The 18,032-nt window shown below is 45.8% G+C and overlaps 1 protein-coding gene and 1 long non-coding RNA gene across 2 annotated transcripts in view; both read left to right on the top strand.

Moving 5' to 3' along the window:
- The window catches only part of LOC121271193, an 84,555-nt gene that overhangs the window by 61,874 nt on the left and 4,649 nt on the right, over positions 1–18,032 (top strand). The window lies entirely within an intron of this gene.
- Positions 12,239–13,233, top strand: LOC121271192. The gene has a single exon (XM_041176961.1). It carries the CDS (start codon positions 12,249–12,251, stop codon positions 13,041–13,043), a length of 795 nt encoding a protein of 264 aa, XP_041032895.1. The 5' UTR covers positions 12,239–12,248; the 3' UTR covers positions 13,044–13,233.

The raw sequence follows: 18,032 nt of genomic DNA, 5'->3' as shown, positions 1-18,032 counted from the left end.
AGGGGGCCAGAGTAGAACTGGAACAAGGAATGTTCTACATACCACATAAAGAGACAGGCATAGCTGGGGCCCATGCGGGTACCCATAGCCACACCTTTTATTTGGAGGATGTGAGGGGAGTTTAAGGAGAAATTGTTCAGTGTGAGAACAAGTTCAGCCAGACGGAGAAGAGTAGTGGTGGATGGGGATTGTTCGGGCCTCTGTTCGAGGAAGAAGCAGAGAGCCCTCAGACCATCCCGGTGGGGGATGGAGGTGTAGAGGGATTGGACGTCCATGGTGAAGAGGAGGGGCCAGAGAACTGGAAATTGTTGATATGGTGTAGGGTGTCAGAGGAATCACGGATATAAGTGGGAAGGGACTGGACAAGGGGAGAGAGAATGGAGTCAAGAAAGCAAGAAATGAGTTCCATGGGGCAGGAACAGGCTGACATGATCGGTCTGCCGGGGCAGTCCTGTTTGTAGATTTTGGATAGGAGGTAGAAGCGGGCCGTCCGAGGTTGGGCGACTATCAGGTTGGAAGCTGTGGAAAGAAGATATCCAGAGGAGATGAGGTCAGTCTCAGTCCTGGAAACAATGGCTTGATGTTCAGTGGTGGGGTCGTGGTCCAGGGAGAGGTAGGAGGAAGTGTCTGTGAGTTGACGCTCAGCTTCTGCGAGGTAGAGGTCAGTGCGCCAGACACCAACAGTACCGCCCTTGTCAGTGGGTTTGATGACAATGTCAGGGTTGGACCTGAGAGAACGGAGTGCAGCAAGTTCAGAGAGAGACAGGTTAGAATGGGTGAGAGGAGCAGAGAAATTGAGACAACTAATGTCATGCTGACAGTTCTCAATGAAAAGATCAAGAGATGGTAAGAATCCAGAGGGAGGGGTCCAGGTGGAGGGAGAATATTGGAGGGGGGTAAAAGGATCCGTTGAACAGGGAGAGGACTCCTGCCCAAAGAAGTGAGCATGGAGACGAAGGCGGCGGAAGAAGAGTTCAGCATCGGGCCGAACCCGAAATTCATTGAGATGAGGGCGTAAGGATATGAAACTAAGTCCTTTGCTGAGCATTGAACGTTCAGCGTTGGAGAGGGGAAGGTCAGGGGGTATGGTGAATACCCGGCCAGGGCTGGGGTTGGAAGATGGGATGGGGACAGAGGGACAGGCAGGGGTGGAGGGTCCTGCATGAGCGTTGGTATGAATGAGTTGTTGGAGCTTGTGTTCCTTAGCACCTGAAAGAAAGAGACAAAGTTTCTTGTTGAGGCGTCGGATGAGATGAAGAATAAAATGAAACTGGGGGCATGCGCAGCTTTGAAAAAGTAGTAAGTTTAGTTGATTTTAAATCTCTGCCACCATCCCCCTAATATTATGCTCTCAAGACCACCCATTCCCACAACCCCTCATGTTGAAAAGCCCTCTCTCCCTCACAATCACCACAACCCACAACCCCCTGGTCCTATGGTCAAAGCGTTCTTCTGTATTTTAGTTCATAAGAATTGGTCACCCTGACTGAACTGCTGTTTAATATGGGGATAATGTGACAGTTGACACACACGCAGCAGGAGCAATGGTGAAGTTTGGAAGTCTGATTGAACAATTGTGTTCTTGGGTAGAGCTGACCGCCTGTCTTTGCGAGTAAAACACCTCGCATTTAAATTTATCGAGCGGCTGTGAGGGAGTTTAGCGCTGTGCTGCTCGAGCTGCCCTTCTTCTTTGAACGTGATTATTATGTATTGTTTTTATTTTGTAAGTAATCTTTTCACAGAGTGACTAACAACAAGACCTGCTGACTGCTGTTCCCGCCTGTAACTCATTCACTGTCTACAATGATACTGTACAGCTGCAATTATGACACTGTCGTCCCCCCAGAGCCAGGGCTAATCTGTCCCAGCATGAACTGTGAAAAAGTTCATATAACTTTTGCTGCAAATCCTGACAGAATTGTTTTTCCAGTTGTCTCCTCTTCTCTCCTGACAAGGGTGGTGCTGTTGTTGTCTGGCGCACTGACCTCTACCTCGCAGAGGCTGAGCGTCAACTCGCAGACACTTCCTCCTACCTCTCCCTGGACCATGACCCCACCACTGAACATCAAGCCATTGTTTCCAGGACTGAGATTGACCTCATCTCCCCTGGAGATCTTCCTTCCACAGCTTCCAACCTGATAGTCTCCCAACTTCGGACGGCCTGCTTCTGCCTCCTACCCAAAATCCACAAACAGGACTGTCCCGGCAGACCGATCGTGTCAGCCTGTTGCTGACTCTTGCTGGGTTAATGGTTTCAAAGGCACCAGCAGCCCTTATCCAAGTGAGTTCACTTGGTATTTGCATGAGCCCATATACTGAGTACTACATCGCAGCCAATCTCAGTCCCTTCCTCTCCCTGTTGGCTACACCTGCACACTTACCTATGGAAGTCAGTGGACACCATTCAGGAGTGGGGAGCCTGGCCAATTTCAACAACCCCACTTTCTCTGAGGCTGGGATTTTCCAGGCCCACCGCCGGCTGCGCCCCCCCGCCCCCCTCCCCACAGCAGATCCTGCCATGACATGGCCGGAAAATCCAGAGATCCAAAAGCTCAGTTGTAGCTCTCCTGCTGCTACAGTGGCTGAGATTAGCCAGGGCTAGGAACTAAGATCGTCTGACATTTGCCCTGTCAGAGAAGTGACTGCCTAACAACAATAACTTGCATTTATGAAGTGCCTTTAAACTAGGAACATGACCCAAGGGGCCTCACAGGAGCATTTTGAGACACAAATTGACATTGAGCCAAAGTAGAACTGGTGGCCAAAAGTGGAGTTTTAAGACGGAGAGATCTGGGGAGGGAATTCCTAGGCTTGGGACCTGGACAGCTGAAGGCACGACTGCAAGCGTTGGGGTGCAGGGAGTGGGGGTTGTACAAGAGGCCAGAATTAGACAAACGTAGGGCTCATGGAGAGTGATAGGGCTGGAGGAGGGTGCAGGGATAGTGGAGGTGGGTGGGGGAGTAGCGAGGCCATGGAAGGATTTGAACAGAATGATTACAAGTGCAGACTGTTGAAGGCTGGGATAAGGCAATATTCTTAAAAAATATTCAATGGAATCTCCGCTGTGAATCAGTGACGACTTCAGGGAACATTCAACGCTGTCGGTGAGTTTGGACGTATAGATAAACCATCGACCGTTGACTGTACCCTGCGGTCGGGATGGTGACTGCTGTAGAAAGCGGTTAGAAGGTGGAACCAGCTACCACAAGGAAGAGCCAAGAGGAGTAGCCAAGAGATGCACTTAAGGGGAAACTAGATAAATGCATGAGGTGAAAAGAAATAGAATGTTATGATGATGCGTTTAGATGAAGAGAGGTGGGAGAAGGTTAGTATGGAGCATAAACACCAACACAGACGTGTTGGGCTGAATAGCCTGTTTCTGTGCTGTATATTCCAAAGCCTGTCCACCATCTACTAGGCACTAGTCCTGAGTGTGATGGAATATTCTCCACTTGCCTTGATAAGTGCTGCTTGAACAACACTCAAGAAGCTTGGCACCATTCAGGACAAAACACCCCTCTTGATTGGCACCCCATCCACCACCTTAAAAATTCACTCCCTCCACCACCGAATAGTGGCAGCAGTGTGTACCATCTACAAGATGCACTGCAGGAACTCACCAAGGCTCCTTAGGCAATACCTTCCAAACCAGTGACCTCTACCACCTAGAAGGACAAGGGCAGTAGATACATGGGAACACCACCACCTGGAAGTCCCCCTCCAAGTCACTCACCATCCTGACTTGGAAATATATTGCTGTTCCTTCGCTGTTACTGGGTCAAAATCCTGGAATTCCCTCCCTAACAGCACTGTGGGTGCACCTACACCACATGGGCTGCAGCAGTTCAAGAAGGCAGCTCACCACCACCTTCTCAAGGGCAATTAGGGATGGGCAATAAATGCTGGCCTAGCTGGAGATGCCTACATCCCGTGAACATATTTAAAAAAGCATTCTGTTTACCAAACCTCGGATAATCAGATCATCCTTTAAAACAGCCAGCAAAGGCACAATGGGCCGAATGACTTCCTTGTGTGCCACACGATTCTATGATCGGTAAGATGTTACAGATTGGTGAACATGACGGCAAAACGATTTTGTTGCACTGCTTTCCTGCAGGCTGATTGGACGCTCAGAGGTTAAAGTCATAACTGCAGATCAGGAGACACTGTGGAAATGTGGCCTTCATTCACCCCTAAATAATGGCCCAGGTGAATTACATTTGTGAGAATTGCTGACTGTGAGAGACCTGAATGTTAGGAGTCAACATGACTGCATTCAGATAAAAGGGGCTTTTCGTGAGGGAACGCTGTGGGAATGTGATGTGGCAGGGGGAAGTAACTGCCAAAATAGGCAGAAGGTAACCTGAAAAATGACAATGGGCTGAATGATACACTGGGGCGTGGAGGGCGGGTTCCACACCTGGAGGTCAGCGGCCTTTCAACTTCCGCTGGGCCCACCTTCGCAATGCGCCAGCTAAAATATCAACTGGGGCTTGTTCATTTCCAGGGCTTGTTCATCCTGCCCAATCAGCGTTGGACAGCGGGATGTCCGGTCTCCGAGGTCAGTGCTGTACCCCGGAACGAGGTCATGGCCAGTAGTTTAAAGGGCCCCTTGGTGGGGACAGAGTCAGAGGACCCAGCAAATGCAGGATCGCTTCCAACTCTGCAGGATAATTTGTCATTGAGCAGTTTGCCGTCTTGTAAGGTGGGTGCATTTTATTTTGAGTTCTGTTGTCTCCAAACCTTGGCGCTGATCAGAGGTGGCATTCTTTATTAACCTGAACAAGTTAAGCACTTGTTTACATGGAGGAGTTGTTTAGTTGTTGCGTGTTTCTCTCCAGAGACATCTGTGCCATTGGAGTGAGGGGTGAAGTGGGAGAGGAGAGCCAAACCAGCCCCTAGATTCAATGGGGACTCCTGCAGAGCCCTGCCACATGCACTCTCTGACCAACGCGAGCAGCTGATGCTTATCCCTGGTAAGAGGAGGAAGCCGAGCCAGAGATGTGCAGCCTGGAAGGAGGAGACCGAGGAGGTCAGCAACGTTGGGCTGGTCAGAAGGAAATGGTCCCCATGCCAGAAAAGGCTCAATGACCTGATAAGGGCGGCCAGGGTGAGTCAGGCCTCAGTATGTGCTATCTTGTGCCAGTGTGACACAGCACACTCAGGGATGGAGGAGGAAAGTCAGTTTGACTAGACCTCAAAGGCAGCATGATTCAACAAGGACACAGCTGTCTTCGACAATGTCATTGTGCATTTAAAGTGTTGGTCCAGTTGTAGGGTGGGTGCTTGGCAGAATGAGCATTTGACAGATGAGCACAGAATCCAGGCTGACACACACTTGGCTAATAATGGGTAGGCAGCATGCCATAAAATAAAAATAATCTGAAATTGTTAATGAGTGCACTCTTGCACATCTTTTCAGGAGAAGCGAGACCACAATGCCCATCTCTCTCAGATATTTTATAAGTCCTAGGAGATGGTCAGGAACAAAATATAGCACTCAGCAGCCAAGAAAGGCCTCTAACTCATATGATTTTAAAATAGATACTCTGTTCATTTGAATAAGTGCTCCCAGCAGTAACTGGTCTACTAACTGCTAAGCTGAGACCCAGGGCTCAGCTGTAGCTTTTAAACCCACCCAAGCAAGCTGCCCCTTAAAAAAACAGGAACCACAAATGGTGTGAATCTGACTCTAAAGGCGTATTCTACCTTTCACACCGTATTATAGCAGTCAATTAGGTCGTTAACAACCTTAAATACACTATCATTGACATTTACATTGACATCGACTTTTAAGCCTGCCCACCTGCTGTATTATACAAAACTGGTGTGATGACATCGGGAATGTGCCTAACATCATCATGTCTGATAATACATTACAGGATGCGGGGAACGCTCCCAATTTTGGGACTGTATTATTCTGTCCAATGAAAACGTCATCCCAATTAAAATGGAATAAAAAATATTCAAAAAGAGAGGAAAAGACTTCCTGGCTAGACTTTAGTCTTCGTCATCTGTGGACATAGATCACTCTATACAGAACCCACTCAAGTCTCATTCCATATCTTATGGCTCTAAGGTGCAGCAACACTGAGCCCATTTACTCACTTTCATCACACCATCATTGGTAACTGTGCCTTCACTACCTAGGCCTAATCTCTGGAATTGCCTCCCTAAATTTCTCCACCTTTTAAGACATTCCTTAAAACTTTCTCTTTGACCATTCACTGGTCCTAATACCTCCTCACGTGGCTTAGTGTCAAATATTGTTTGAATACACTCCTGAGAAGAGCCCTGGGACACCTTACTCCGTTAAAGGTGCTCTATAAAAGGGAATTGTTGTTACCTGATAAAGTCGGCCATCTTTTCTGTAAAGGCCACAATCAACATTCATTGCTGTCGGTGGGTTGTGAATTATGGGAAACTCACTGACCAATGAGTGGAACTGTGGCCGGATTGAACATCTTTCACTTGAGAAGATGCAACAAACTTCCACCCGTCACGGGTCAACACATTCACAGAACCAGAGAAGCCTACATTATAGCAAGAGGCCATTTGGCCCATTATCTTCTCCTGCATCTTTGCCAGTGCAATCCAAAATTAACCTCTGCATTCTCCCAGTATCTTTCTCTGTTTCAAATATTTATCCAAATTTCTTTTCAAAGATGGAGTAGTCTCTACCTAAAAGATTCCTTGTGGTCAAGTGTCACTCTTCAGTCAGAAGGTTTAAGCCCCATTATAGTATTTGAGCACCTAATCTAGATTGATACCTCAGTGCAGTACAGATGAAGTTCTGCACTGCTGGAGGTGCATAGTGCTCTAACTGTAGAAGTAGTGAACTGTTAAAAATAATTATTTCAGTGAGCAAGTCGTGAACCTACGGCACAGGCTGACTAAGAGAGGGGATAGGTGCAAAAAATACTGATTCATCCAAAAGCAAATTAGATAGATTTTTATAGGAAAGGATTTTAGAAAATATTATACAAATTATTATATTTTACATATTATATTCAATTTTTTATATAAAAAATTATAAAATATTGTACAAATCAGACAATTCTAAAGGGGATGCAGGAACAGAGAGAGACCTGGGGGTATATGTGCACATATATGTGGATATGTTGAAGGCAGCATGGCAGATTGAGGAAATGGTTAAAAACATATATGGGACCCTGGGCTTTACAAATAGAAGCATTGAGTACCATAATAAGGAAGCTATGGTGAACCTGGATATAAGTCTGGTTTGGCCTCGGTGAGAGCATTGTGAGCACGGGACTTTATGGAGGACATTTTAAAAATATTTGTTCATGGGATGTGGATGCCACTGGATGGGCCCACCCCTAATTGTCCTTGAGAAGGTGATGGTGAGCTGCCTTCTTGAGCTGCTGCAGTCTATGTGGTGTAGGGACATCCACAGTGCAGTTCGGGAGGGAGTTCCAGGATTTTGATTCAGTGACAGTAAAGTAACGGTGATATATTTCCAAGTCAGGATGGTGAGTGGCTTGGAGGGGAACTTGCAGGTGGGGACGTTCCCATAGCAGACTGTATCTGTCTACTGCCCTTGTCCTTCTAGATGGTAGTGGTCACGGGTTTAGAAGGTGCTGTCTAAGTAGTCTTGGTGAGTTCCTGCAGTGCGTCTTGTAGATGGTACACACTGCTGCCACTGTGCGTCGGTGGTGAAGTGAATGTTTATGGGTGGGCTGCCAATCAAAGGTTTTCACAAGGACACAGAAGTTTTACGATGATTTGGGGGATGAGAGGCTTCAGTTCCATGGATAAATTGGAAAAGCTGAATTGTTCTCCAAATTGGGAGGAATTTTGAAGCATTAGATAGGGAATGAAAATGAACTTTGACAAAGTGATGCATATCTCAAAATCACTTGTGTAGGAGCAGGTGCTTTAAAGATCAAAGTTATAACTCTGTTTACTTTTTCACTAAGCTTGGGACTTCAGACTCTGAAAGTTACTGTCAACCACATGTTAAATGCCGCTAACACCTTACTGAAGAATGGCAGCAAATTACAACTAATTTAGCTTTAGTCACTGAAGACTGGGGTCAAAATTGTGCTCAATGCTTTGATCAAAGGTTCTGCTGCATCAAAGGTTTTTTACAACACCCCAGTCAGATAGAACAGTGTTGGAATGAGACAAGCTGTAGCCAGCAATACAAATCCTAGGTGTAAACTACAAACGAAAGAGAGCACATTATTTGGTTTCTGCACTTTTGTAAAGACCCTGATGAAAATGAAAGATTATTTTATCCCCCAAAATGGCAGATAGATCATCAAAAATCGTTGCCATGTCTCTCAAACATAACTATATTAATATAAGATAGTCACCAAGAAATCCAACAGGGAATTCAGCAGAAACTTACTCAAAGAGTGGTGAGAATGTGGAACTGACTACTACAGGGAATGGCTGAAACAAATAGTATAGACGTATTTAAAGGGAAACTAGACAAGCATGAGAGATAAAAACAGAATGTGCCTGGAAAGACTCAGCAGGTTTGACAGCATCTGAGAAGAGAGAAACAGAGTTAACGTTTCGAGTCCAATGTGAATCTTGTTCCGAACCAGCCTTACTGGGCTTGAAATGTTAACTCTCTCCACAGATGTTGCCAGACCTGCTGAGTTTTTCCAGCACTTTCTGTTTTTATTTCAGATCTCCAGCATCCACAGTATTTTGCTTTTATTTAAGCATATGAGGGAGAATGGAATGGAGAGTTTTGATGGTAGATTTCGATGAGAGAAGGTGGGAGAAGGCTTGAATGAAGCATGAACACTATCATTGACTGGTGGGGTTGAATGGCCTGGTTTTGCACTTTATATCCCATACAAATGCTCACAGTAACTCTTATGGAGGGCATGTCTGGGAACTTCGCATGAGGGTAAAGAGAAACCGAATAAACATTACAGGATGGTGGGTGGCTGACACTTAAAAAGCTGAGTTCCTGAGGTGATGTTTAAAGAAGGGAGGGAGGTAGGGTTTTCAGATCTCTCCAGCCTCACTCCATTTTATAAATAAACCCCTGCAGAATGCCACAGCCCTCACTTTAGGACTACTGCTCCCACCCAACTCTACTTCTCCACCATTTAAAGCTGATCCTTCAATCACTACACACGACACACTCGCTAGAACCTCTTTGTCTGGCTATCTCTCTCTAGTGTCACCAACGCTGGTGGTCTCATTACGTTGCTCCCTGTAGCTCCAACTCGGTCAAACAGCCTTTTTCCCCATTCTCCATTTTTTTTTTATTGCTAGTAAATATGTGTTCAATGAAAATTTAAACTACATTTTTTTTAACTGAATTCAAATTGCACCATCTACTGTGGTGGGATTCAAACTCAGATCCCCAGAACTTTATCCTGGGTCTCTGGAATACCAGCACAGTGACAATACCACTATGCCACTGCCTCCTCCCAACTGCAAAATGTCTCTTCATCAATTCTGAAGAGTCAATCTCTTGAAGCATTAACTCTGTTTCTCTCTCCACAGGTGCTTTTCTTTATTCATTCATGGGATGTGGGCTTTGCAGGATGGGGCCAGCATTTATTGCCCATCCCTAGTGGCCCTTGAGAAGGTGGTGGTGAGCTGCCTTCTTGAACCGCTTCAGTCCATGTGGTGTAGGCATCCCACAGTGCTCTTAGGGAGGGAGTTCCAGGATTTTGACCCAGTGACAGTGAAGGAACGGCGATATATTTCCAAGTCAGGATGGTGAGTGACTTGGAGGGGAACTTCCAGGTGGTGGTGTTCCCATGTATCTGATGCCCTTGTCCTTCTAGATGGCAGTGGTTGTGGGTTTGGAAGGTGCTGTCTAAGGAGCCTGTCTATCTGAGCATTTCCAGCATTTTCTGTTTTTATTTCAGATTTCCAGCATCCGCAGTATTTTGTTTTTATTTTAGTAGGCAATAGATGGGATCCATCACCTGCCTCCCAGAATGCATATTAGAAGATAATTCTCTCCCCTCCTGAAGACACTGACCTTTTGCTGGACACACAGATCCAAAACTGCTGAGTATTCTGTTACTTCACCTTAGTGTCTATTTTTTTTTGTTTGCACACAGGCAGTGAACACAGGCCCTCCAGCCACAAACAGTATTGCAAACAAATCCCATCCTCTTTATGACCGATGCTGACAAACCTATTTTCAATCAGGTGCAACTGGACAGTTATCCGGAACATGAGCCCCGACTCAATTGGTTTCTTCTTGAGGCTGCGTTTGGCTAACTCAGCACAGCCTAGGATTCCAACCCAAGGCTTTTCTAGTCTGACTGCCTCCGTAGACACCATTTACGCATTGGGAGAGGGCCTTATTCAATAATGCAGCAATCCTACCTATCTGCTCTCCTTCACCATCTCAAAAAACCCGCAAAGGGTCTTCGAGATAACAAACCCAAGGGTCGATTTTACTGAGACGTTGCAACTTACCTTGATCAAAACGAGAGCTGGATTTACAAAGTGGTGGTGGGTTACAGATCACTCAGGGAGTCCAGGTTACTGGGGCAAGGTGCACTTTTTCACTGTGTGTGCTGTGAGGGAGCATTACCCCAGGGAATTGATAGTTTGTTTTAATAATAATTTTCACTGTGTCCCAGTTTTGACTTTTGAAAATCTGGTCACCCTACAGTTGTGGTTACAGTTGTGATTCAAGCAGTTTACATTGTCCCAAGTGTCTCTGTGCTTTAGCTAAAAAAAATTTAAATTTCACTAAAAATATTTAAAAATCGCCTATGTGCAAATTTAAAAAAAAAAAAAAATCCTCAGGCGTCCTGGCAAGTGTGGCACTTATTGCCCATCCCTCATTGTTCTGATGGGCCTTCTGGAACTGCTGGGTATCAGGTTTGGTCCACCTGAGTAGTTTGCTAGTCACTTCAGGGGGCAGTTAAAAGCCTAGAACTTCGAAGTGGGGCTGGAGTCACGGACGGGCCTGACGTTAGGCCAGCAGATCTCACTCCCTAAAGCTGGGTTCTTAAAAACAACCCAACAGCTTCCTGACACCAGCCTGACCAAGTCCAAGGCATGTCGGCTACTTGCATGTTTATTGTAAGGGCTTGAGCTGAGAGGGTTTGAGGCAGAGGGCAGGTGGCTGACGATTACAAAGTCGCTTTTCGCAACACTTGCAGCAACTGGGAACAGCACTCAAAGTCCGTTCCCCTCCCTGACTCTGGGGTTGCTGGCCTCGCTACCTCCGGCAGCTGAAATGAACCACTGATTCATTCACCACTCACTCGCATTGTGAGACATCAGCGTCCAGTAATGTTCTGCAAATAAGATTATCCCACTCGCAGTGCACATGGTGAATAAAAACAAGCGCGTCTCTCATGGTACTAAACACAGATATTCTAAAGCACAGGTTGTGGAGCAGTTGGGTGGAGAAGGCGACTGGAAAATAAAAGCGTCGAGGAAAAATCCGCGCTTCGGCAAGCGTGCGCAGGGTGAACTCGCTGCTGATGGAGACTGAGAAAGCCCAGGGCTCACTCTGGGTTCAGGGATGGAAAAAAAAATCAAAAGTATGGGATGCCTGTTAAGCTTGATACATTCCAGTGGCTAAAAAGGAAGGGCAGCGCACAAGGGGATAGGCAGAGGTACTGACTTCCTCAATGTTTTGACTCCGTTGTCCAGAAACTGAAAAGCAGCTTTTGTTTTGGATTTCCAGCACCAGCAGTTTTTTTTTGCTTTTAACTGAAAAGTAGCTCGTCCTCACCTCCCACCGTATGGGTCAACAAGACTGTCAATGTAGCTTGTGATGCGATTCACTGTGAACTACAAAAATCATCTTATATCACACACACACACAACAGAAAATAGTTTGACCACTTGTAAAAATCCGATGTAGATTTTTGTAGCTAGCATACGGCACGCATAATGTCCTGTGATAGTTATGGAACCAAACCAACCGACAAAACAGCTTTTACTTTAGGAATTCTTCCCTTGACAACACGCCAGAGACTGATAACAATCTTTAACCAATCCTAGCATCTCTGCCCTTCAATTGATGGAAAGCAAAATGCCAACCTCCCCTCTTTTTAAAAGATCCTCATCAATTCGTACACCAGTTGAAACTAGAGTACCTCAAGAGTGCAACGTACTGTATGGAGAAAAATTCAATCCTGCTGCGCTTCCTGTAATACTCAATTGGAGATGTTTTGGAATGTGCTTTTGCAAATTTTATGAATAAAGAATATTTTTTTTGGAGGGGGGGGGGTGGGTGTTTAAAAAAAAACAGGGAAGCAAAGCCCGATTTGGAGATGGCAAACGGGGCTTTCGACATTTGGACTGACTATCTCGGATTGAGTCAGGTGCTGGAGGGCATTTTCGAATCTCGGCACAGGGAAACCCATTCGAAAATGGAGCCAATGGAAAGGCAATTGAGGAGCGGGCAAGTGGAAAGGCGGGAACTGGAGGGCAGAGCGCCTCAGTTGCAACACAGACCAGCAAATACGGGGAGTCACAGCTTAACTATGGAAATCGGCGCTGGACTTTACTTGACAATAAACACCAAAGACGTGGAAAAAACGCATTGCAAAGGTGAAACAGAAAGACACTGCTGGCTTGATTTCATGAATTGCAACAGTGACGCGGAAGGACGGCGTGCTTTGATTGGTCGGAAACCCATTGGCAAGGAGACCCTGGCACGGAGGCGCACGGGAGGGGCCCAAAGGCACGATCTGCTGGGGGGCCTGTTCGAATCGACAGTCAGTTCTGGAGATCAGGAGCCTGGGCTTCCAGCCCTCCACCTCTGGGGGGATAAGAGGGGGGAGGAGACAAAATGCGACTTGACTGCTGCACAGTTCGTCGGCAAGATCAGGCAAGACTGCAGCGTTTGCACCTTCTGCAAACAAAACGGAGAGTCGAAGAAAGTCTACTCCTCGCATGTTCTCAAAGATGCGAACGGCAAGATCGTGTGTCCCATTCTCCGTGGGTACACATGTCCACTGTGTCATGCGACTGGTGACAATGCACATACCAAGCGCTTCTGTCACCTGCTGCAAAGTAACTATAGGTCAATGTACAAGAAGCATCAAGGGACACGGCATTTATAAGTAACCTGGATAAACAATTAAAGAAAGAGTCTGATGTATCCTACACGCTGTAAGGTTTGTTTCTGAATGCTTGTAATATTCGGTGAAGGGCTGTTTTGGACGTGTTCTGATCTCAGTGTCAGCTGTCAGGACAAGTCAGTTTATTGAACAATGGGAAGTCACTATCTTTAACCATCACATTGTTTAAATATTATAGATTTATACCGTTCTGAATAAAAAAAAACTTTCTTACAATTAAAAGGATTTTGTCGTATTAATGCAATTTTGAAGTACAAATGACAGTGAAAATGATACTTGCTTCTTTCCGATCCTTTTGACAACCCTCAACTGGCCTTTCTTTTTGTGCGTGTCCAGACAGCGAGCACGGACTGGACTATTCGACTATGGGGGGGGGGGGGGGGGGGGCACCGTCAAATCCACTTATGTAGTCACCACATTCCACATCTGCCGCGGGTGAGTGGGCGAGTAACTGCAGCACTCCGGCCAACTGGTCGGCCAGCAGCCCTTAAGAGGGGTGTGTGTCTTCATCCTGAGTAAACCCCCAGCCAAAAGCATGAGGGTGGCGCCCAACCACTGCTCCCGTCCATCAGTGGGTCGGTCAGTGGCCACTGAATTTGCAAATGATTGGGAGCCAAGCAGTTCGGCAAATGCAACAGAGGCTGCGGATGAAAAGTAAACGGGGGCAGTTGGCTGGACACTGAGGGATTGAGTGGATAAAAGCATCTCCACAGATGCTGTCAGACCTGCTGAGTTTTTCCAGCTATTTTTGTTTTTGTTGAGGGATGGAGTGGGTTCCTTTAGGTAACTCTTTGTCCACTACCGTCTGTGGTTGCCGAAATTAACTCCAGCAGACCAATCCTGTGTAATCACTTCAGTCACTTCTATCAACTTCATCCAGCTCCTTCCACTGGCTGTCTCTGGCAATTTTCCAAAGCTCATGCTGAAACAAATCCCAGTGCTCACGAACGGAACACAAACAAATGGGACCCACAGGAATTGAAGGGCAAATGTGAATGATTTAAACCTCATAAATTTTTCTTTGTTTTCCCTTAAGTTCTTTTTTAGTTTTTGCACATTTAACAAGGTGGGGGTGGGGGTGGGGTTTTTGTTCGACATCGGTAGGGCACCTCACTGCCTCCTTTATAGGTTCAATAGGAAAGGCATCAAGAGAATCACCCATCAAGTGTGTGTTTGTCTGGTCTGGTTCAGGCAGCCATTTAGCCTGTTCGAATCTTCTGCTAGTTCAACTGTGGTTTTAAATCAGATTGAAAAACACTTCTAAGCATCTTCTGCTTAATGGTCTCTAACAGGGGCATAGGATGAAAAGACACTTTTTTTGTACCCTCCCCCCCCCATCCATCTTGGTGTCCTTTTCATTCTTTCATGGTTGATGTGGGTGTCACTGGTAAGGCCAGCATCCCTGATTGCCCTTGAATCGAGTGGCTTGCTTGACCATTTCAAAGGGTGACTAAGTCAACCACATTGCTGTGGATCTGGAGTCACATGTAGTCCAGACCAGGTAAGGATGGCAAGATTTCTTCCTTGAATACGCATTAGTGAACCAGATGGGTTTTTTACAATCATCAATCATGATTACTGAGATGGGTTTTCAGTTTTGTTATTAACTGAATTCAAATTCCACCAGCTACCATGGAGGGGCTTGAACCCATGTCTCCAAGGCATTAGCCTGGGTCTCGGGATTACTAGTCCAATGACATGACCACTCTGCCACTGTCTCCCCTATTTTTTGCTAGCTCTGATATAAGCACTTTTAAGATGTCCTCCTGCAGATGAGGAGCGCTATGATCATGAAGTGTGACAAAAAGGTCATGGCTGCTGGCTGTAGATCCCTGGTTCTGTCCCAACTAGGCAGCCTTGTAAAGATGTAGCTCCTGAGGTGGGACACAGCAGCCTATGACTTCTGTCCCCTCCCCTGCTCGGCTAATTCATAGCGAAGCTACTTGGGGGGCGCAAGCTACTGTGTTCATCCCAGAGGGTGAAATCCACACCACCAACGGGGCTTTGTGTGTAGCCACAACCCATTGGTCGAATTTTCCAGTATACGTTAGCTGCAGATCTGGCAGCATCGGCGGAGAAGAGTACAGTTGATGTTTCGAGTCCTCATGACCCTTCAACAGAACAGTCGGCTATACTCTTCTCCGCCGATGCTGCCAGACCCGCTGAGTTTTTCCAGGTATTTCTGTTTCTGTTTTGGGTTTCCAGCATCCGCAGTTTTTTGTTTTTATCTAGGTAACAGAAGAGTTTGTTTGCTTTCCAATTGGTACGGAATGGCAAAGAGGCAGCACGATGAGCCACTAATGATGGTAGCGTGGGGTTGGAAGACATGTGATGAAACCTCTCCAAATAATACCAATCAAAATTTGCATCTTGGTTTTTTGATTGAAGTATCTTCCCAGCAGGAGGGTTAAAGTGGCAGCCAATAAAACACTCTGCTGGTAAGACCACACAAGAGATTCTCACAGCAAAGCAGGCAGTTTCTTGGAGAGCTGACAATGTGTTTACTCCCCTGCAGACCTGGAATTACAGCTGAGTTTCAATTTGTGCTTTCTTTCAAGATAGCTACAAAATGACCAGGGAGCAAGAATTCTTCTAGTCTGTCTGTGTCTAATTTCATTAGAATTGGCAAACTGAGGGAACTTTTACCAGTGAACTTAAAGGCATTATTGCACACAGCAACCAGTGGGATTCTTACCCATGGTGAGCTGAGATGAGGCTCTGATGCTCATTGTCTGTGCGCCGCAAAAACAAAACTTTCTAATTTCTGATATACGCAAATCTGCTTGAGTAAACTTTATTTCAGTTACAGTTTACAAACATTTGAACATAATGAGACAACAATATTTGCTAATAAGTGAGCTGGTGGCACCTGTTACCTACTGAACAGTCATTCATTGCAGGAGTATACTCTAACACATGCCGTTTAACTAACAAACTTAGATTATGCCTGTAATTCTGAGGGGGTGATTTTCCCCAATCACTATATTCAGATTTACAAACATTGGAGTAAACATTAGAACCATAGGAAAGTTACAGCACAAAAGGAGGCCATTCGGCCCATCTTGTCCATGCCAGCCCTTTGCATTGGAGTAGACTATACTTTGTAACTTAAAGAGAAATACTGACCAGAGGACATCCTCTCACACTCATTTATGAATCACTACACCTAAATTTAAAAGTTCTAGCTGGTACTGTTCTCATACAAGGTGAGAAAGGGACTATGCAAGAACAGCCATGACTGAAATTTCTGCCCAGTGATGAGAAGGAATGATTCCCACTGGGGTTTAAACTACACTTATTAGTTGTTTCCTTCACAGTTAAAGCCCCTTGCATTGTTTTTTTTCAGATAACCATTTTACAGTAATCCCTGCCTTGTGGCTGATGGAAATCAGCCTGCTGAAGGTGACCTTTTAGTTTCTATTCCTCTTCTTTAATTTTTCCATCCCTCCTCCCCAATATTTTTGCCAAAGGCAGCAAGCTTTGCTCTTATGACAATTTAAAGCTGGATATAAAACAGAAAACACAGAGTAAAAGTTAAAGGTAATTATTTAGGCTGGCAATGGGTATTAAATGGCAATCCACAAGGGTTGAAACTGGGACCACTGTCATTCACCATTTACATAAACAGTTTACATTTGGGGGAGTCAGAAGTACAAATTCAAAACATGCAGATGACACCAAATTTGGGGGCGGCGGGGTGGGGGCTAAGGGGAGGCTATTTTAATACTATGGAGGATTGTAACAAAATGTTGGAACATATTAATAAACTTTCAGAATGGGCATGAAATTGGCAAATTAATTTCAATACAGAGAGGTGTGAGGTGTTACATTTGGTAGGAATAATGAGGAGGCTGCATACCCCTTGGAAAGTACATGTCTAAATGAGTTAGAGGAGCAGCGGGATCTGCGGATAGAGATATAAAAAAAGCTAAGTAGTGATGAAGGATAATAAGACAATTTATAAAAACCAAGCAAAACACCAGGGTTCATTTTTAGGAGGGTTAGAATTTAAAAGCTGCAAAGTTATATTAACCTTGTATGGAACTTTGGTTAGACCATATTTGGAACATTTCTGGTCTCCACATTTTAAAAAAGGATATAGAGGCATTGGTGAAGATGCAAAAAAAGATTAACCAGGTTGATACCAGAACTGAGAGGTTATACCTATCAGAAGAGATTGAGACTATTTTCTCGAGAAAAGGGAGGACCAAGGGGTGACCTTGTAAAGGTACAGTAAGTCCCTGTTTTGAGTCACCCTGTTTTAAGTCGTTTCACTTTAACTTCAGTCAGTTAATGAGGCCGGCATTATCATTTAGCACCAAGTCTGATGTAGGACCTTGTGAGTGAATTGGCACCATTTTCACAGAATCACAGTGCAGAAGAGGCCCTTTGGCCCATCGAGTCTGCGCCAACACGTGAGAAACACCTGACCTACCTACCTATTCCCATTTATCAGCACTTGGCCCACAGCCTTGTTTTGGTGCAGCTTCTGCTGCTCACTGACCATACCAGTCACTGCAGACCCTCCGGTTCATGATTTACCTCCTGCAATTTGAAGCTGCTCCTCCTGCCTCTTGTCACTCATCTCCAGTGCCCTCACTCGCGGCAAGGGTTCAGGAGAGGGGAGCAGCGAGCAGGATGGCCAGGGAGCAGCAGAGGCCATGAACCGGAGGGTCCGCAGCAACCAGGAGGGTCAGGGAATGGCAGAGGTCTCAAACCAGAGGATTAGCAGTTAAAGGAAGGGTCTGGTAGTGCCATAAGGCACAACCTGGAAGGTCTGCAATAACCGGGAGGGTCAGGGAGTGGCACAGGCCACAAACCAGAGGGTCTGCAGTGAGAGGGAGGGTTAGAAAGTGGCAGAAGCTGCAAACCAGAGGGTCAGCAGGGAGAATAAGGGTCAGGGAGCGGAATGTATGGCACGCAGCAGGTTTGGTGAGCAGGATCAGCGATGAGCAGGATCAGCAATGAGCA

Source organism: Carcharodon carcharias, chromosome 30, assembly GCF_017639515.1.
Source record: "Carcharodon carcharias isolate sCarCar2 chromosome 30, sCarCar2.pri, whole genome shotgun sequence".
Classification (NCBI taxonomy): domain Eukaryota; kingdom Metazoa; phylum Chordata; class Chondrichthyes; order Lamniformes; family Lamnidae; genus Carcharodon; species Carcharodon carcharias.
This window is presented reverse-complemented; position numbering and strand designations above follow the sequence as displayed.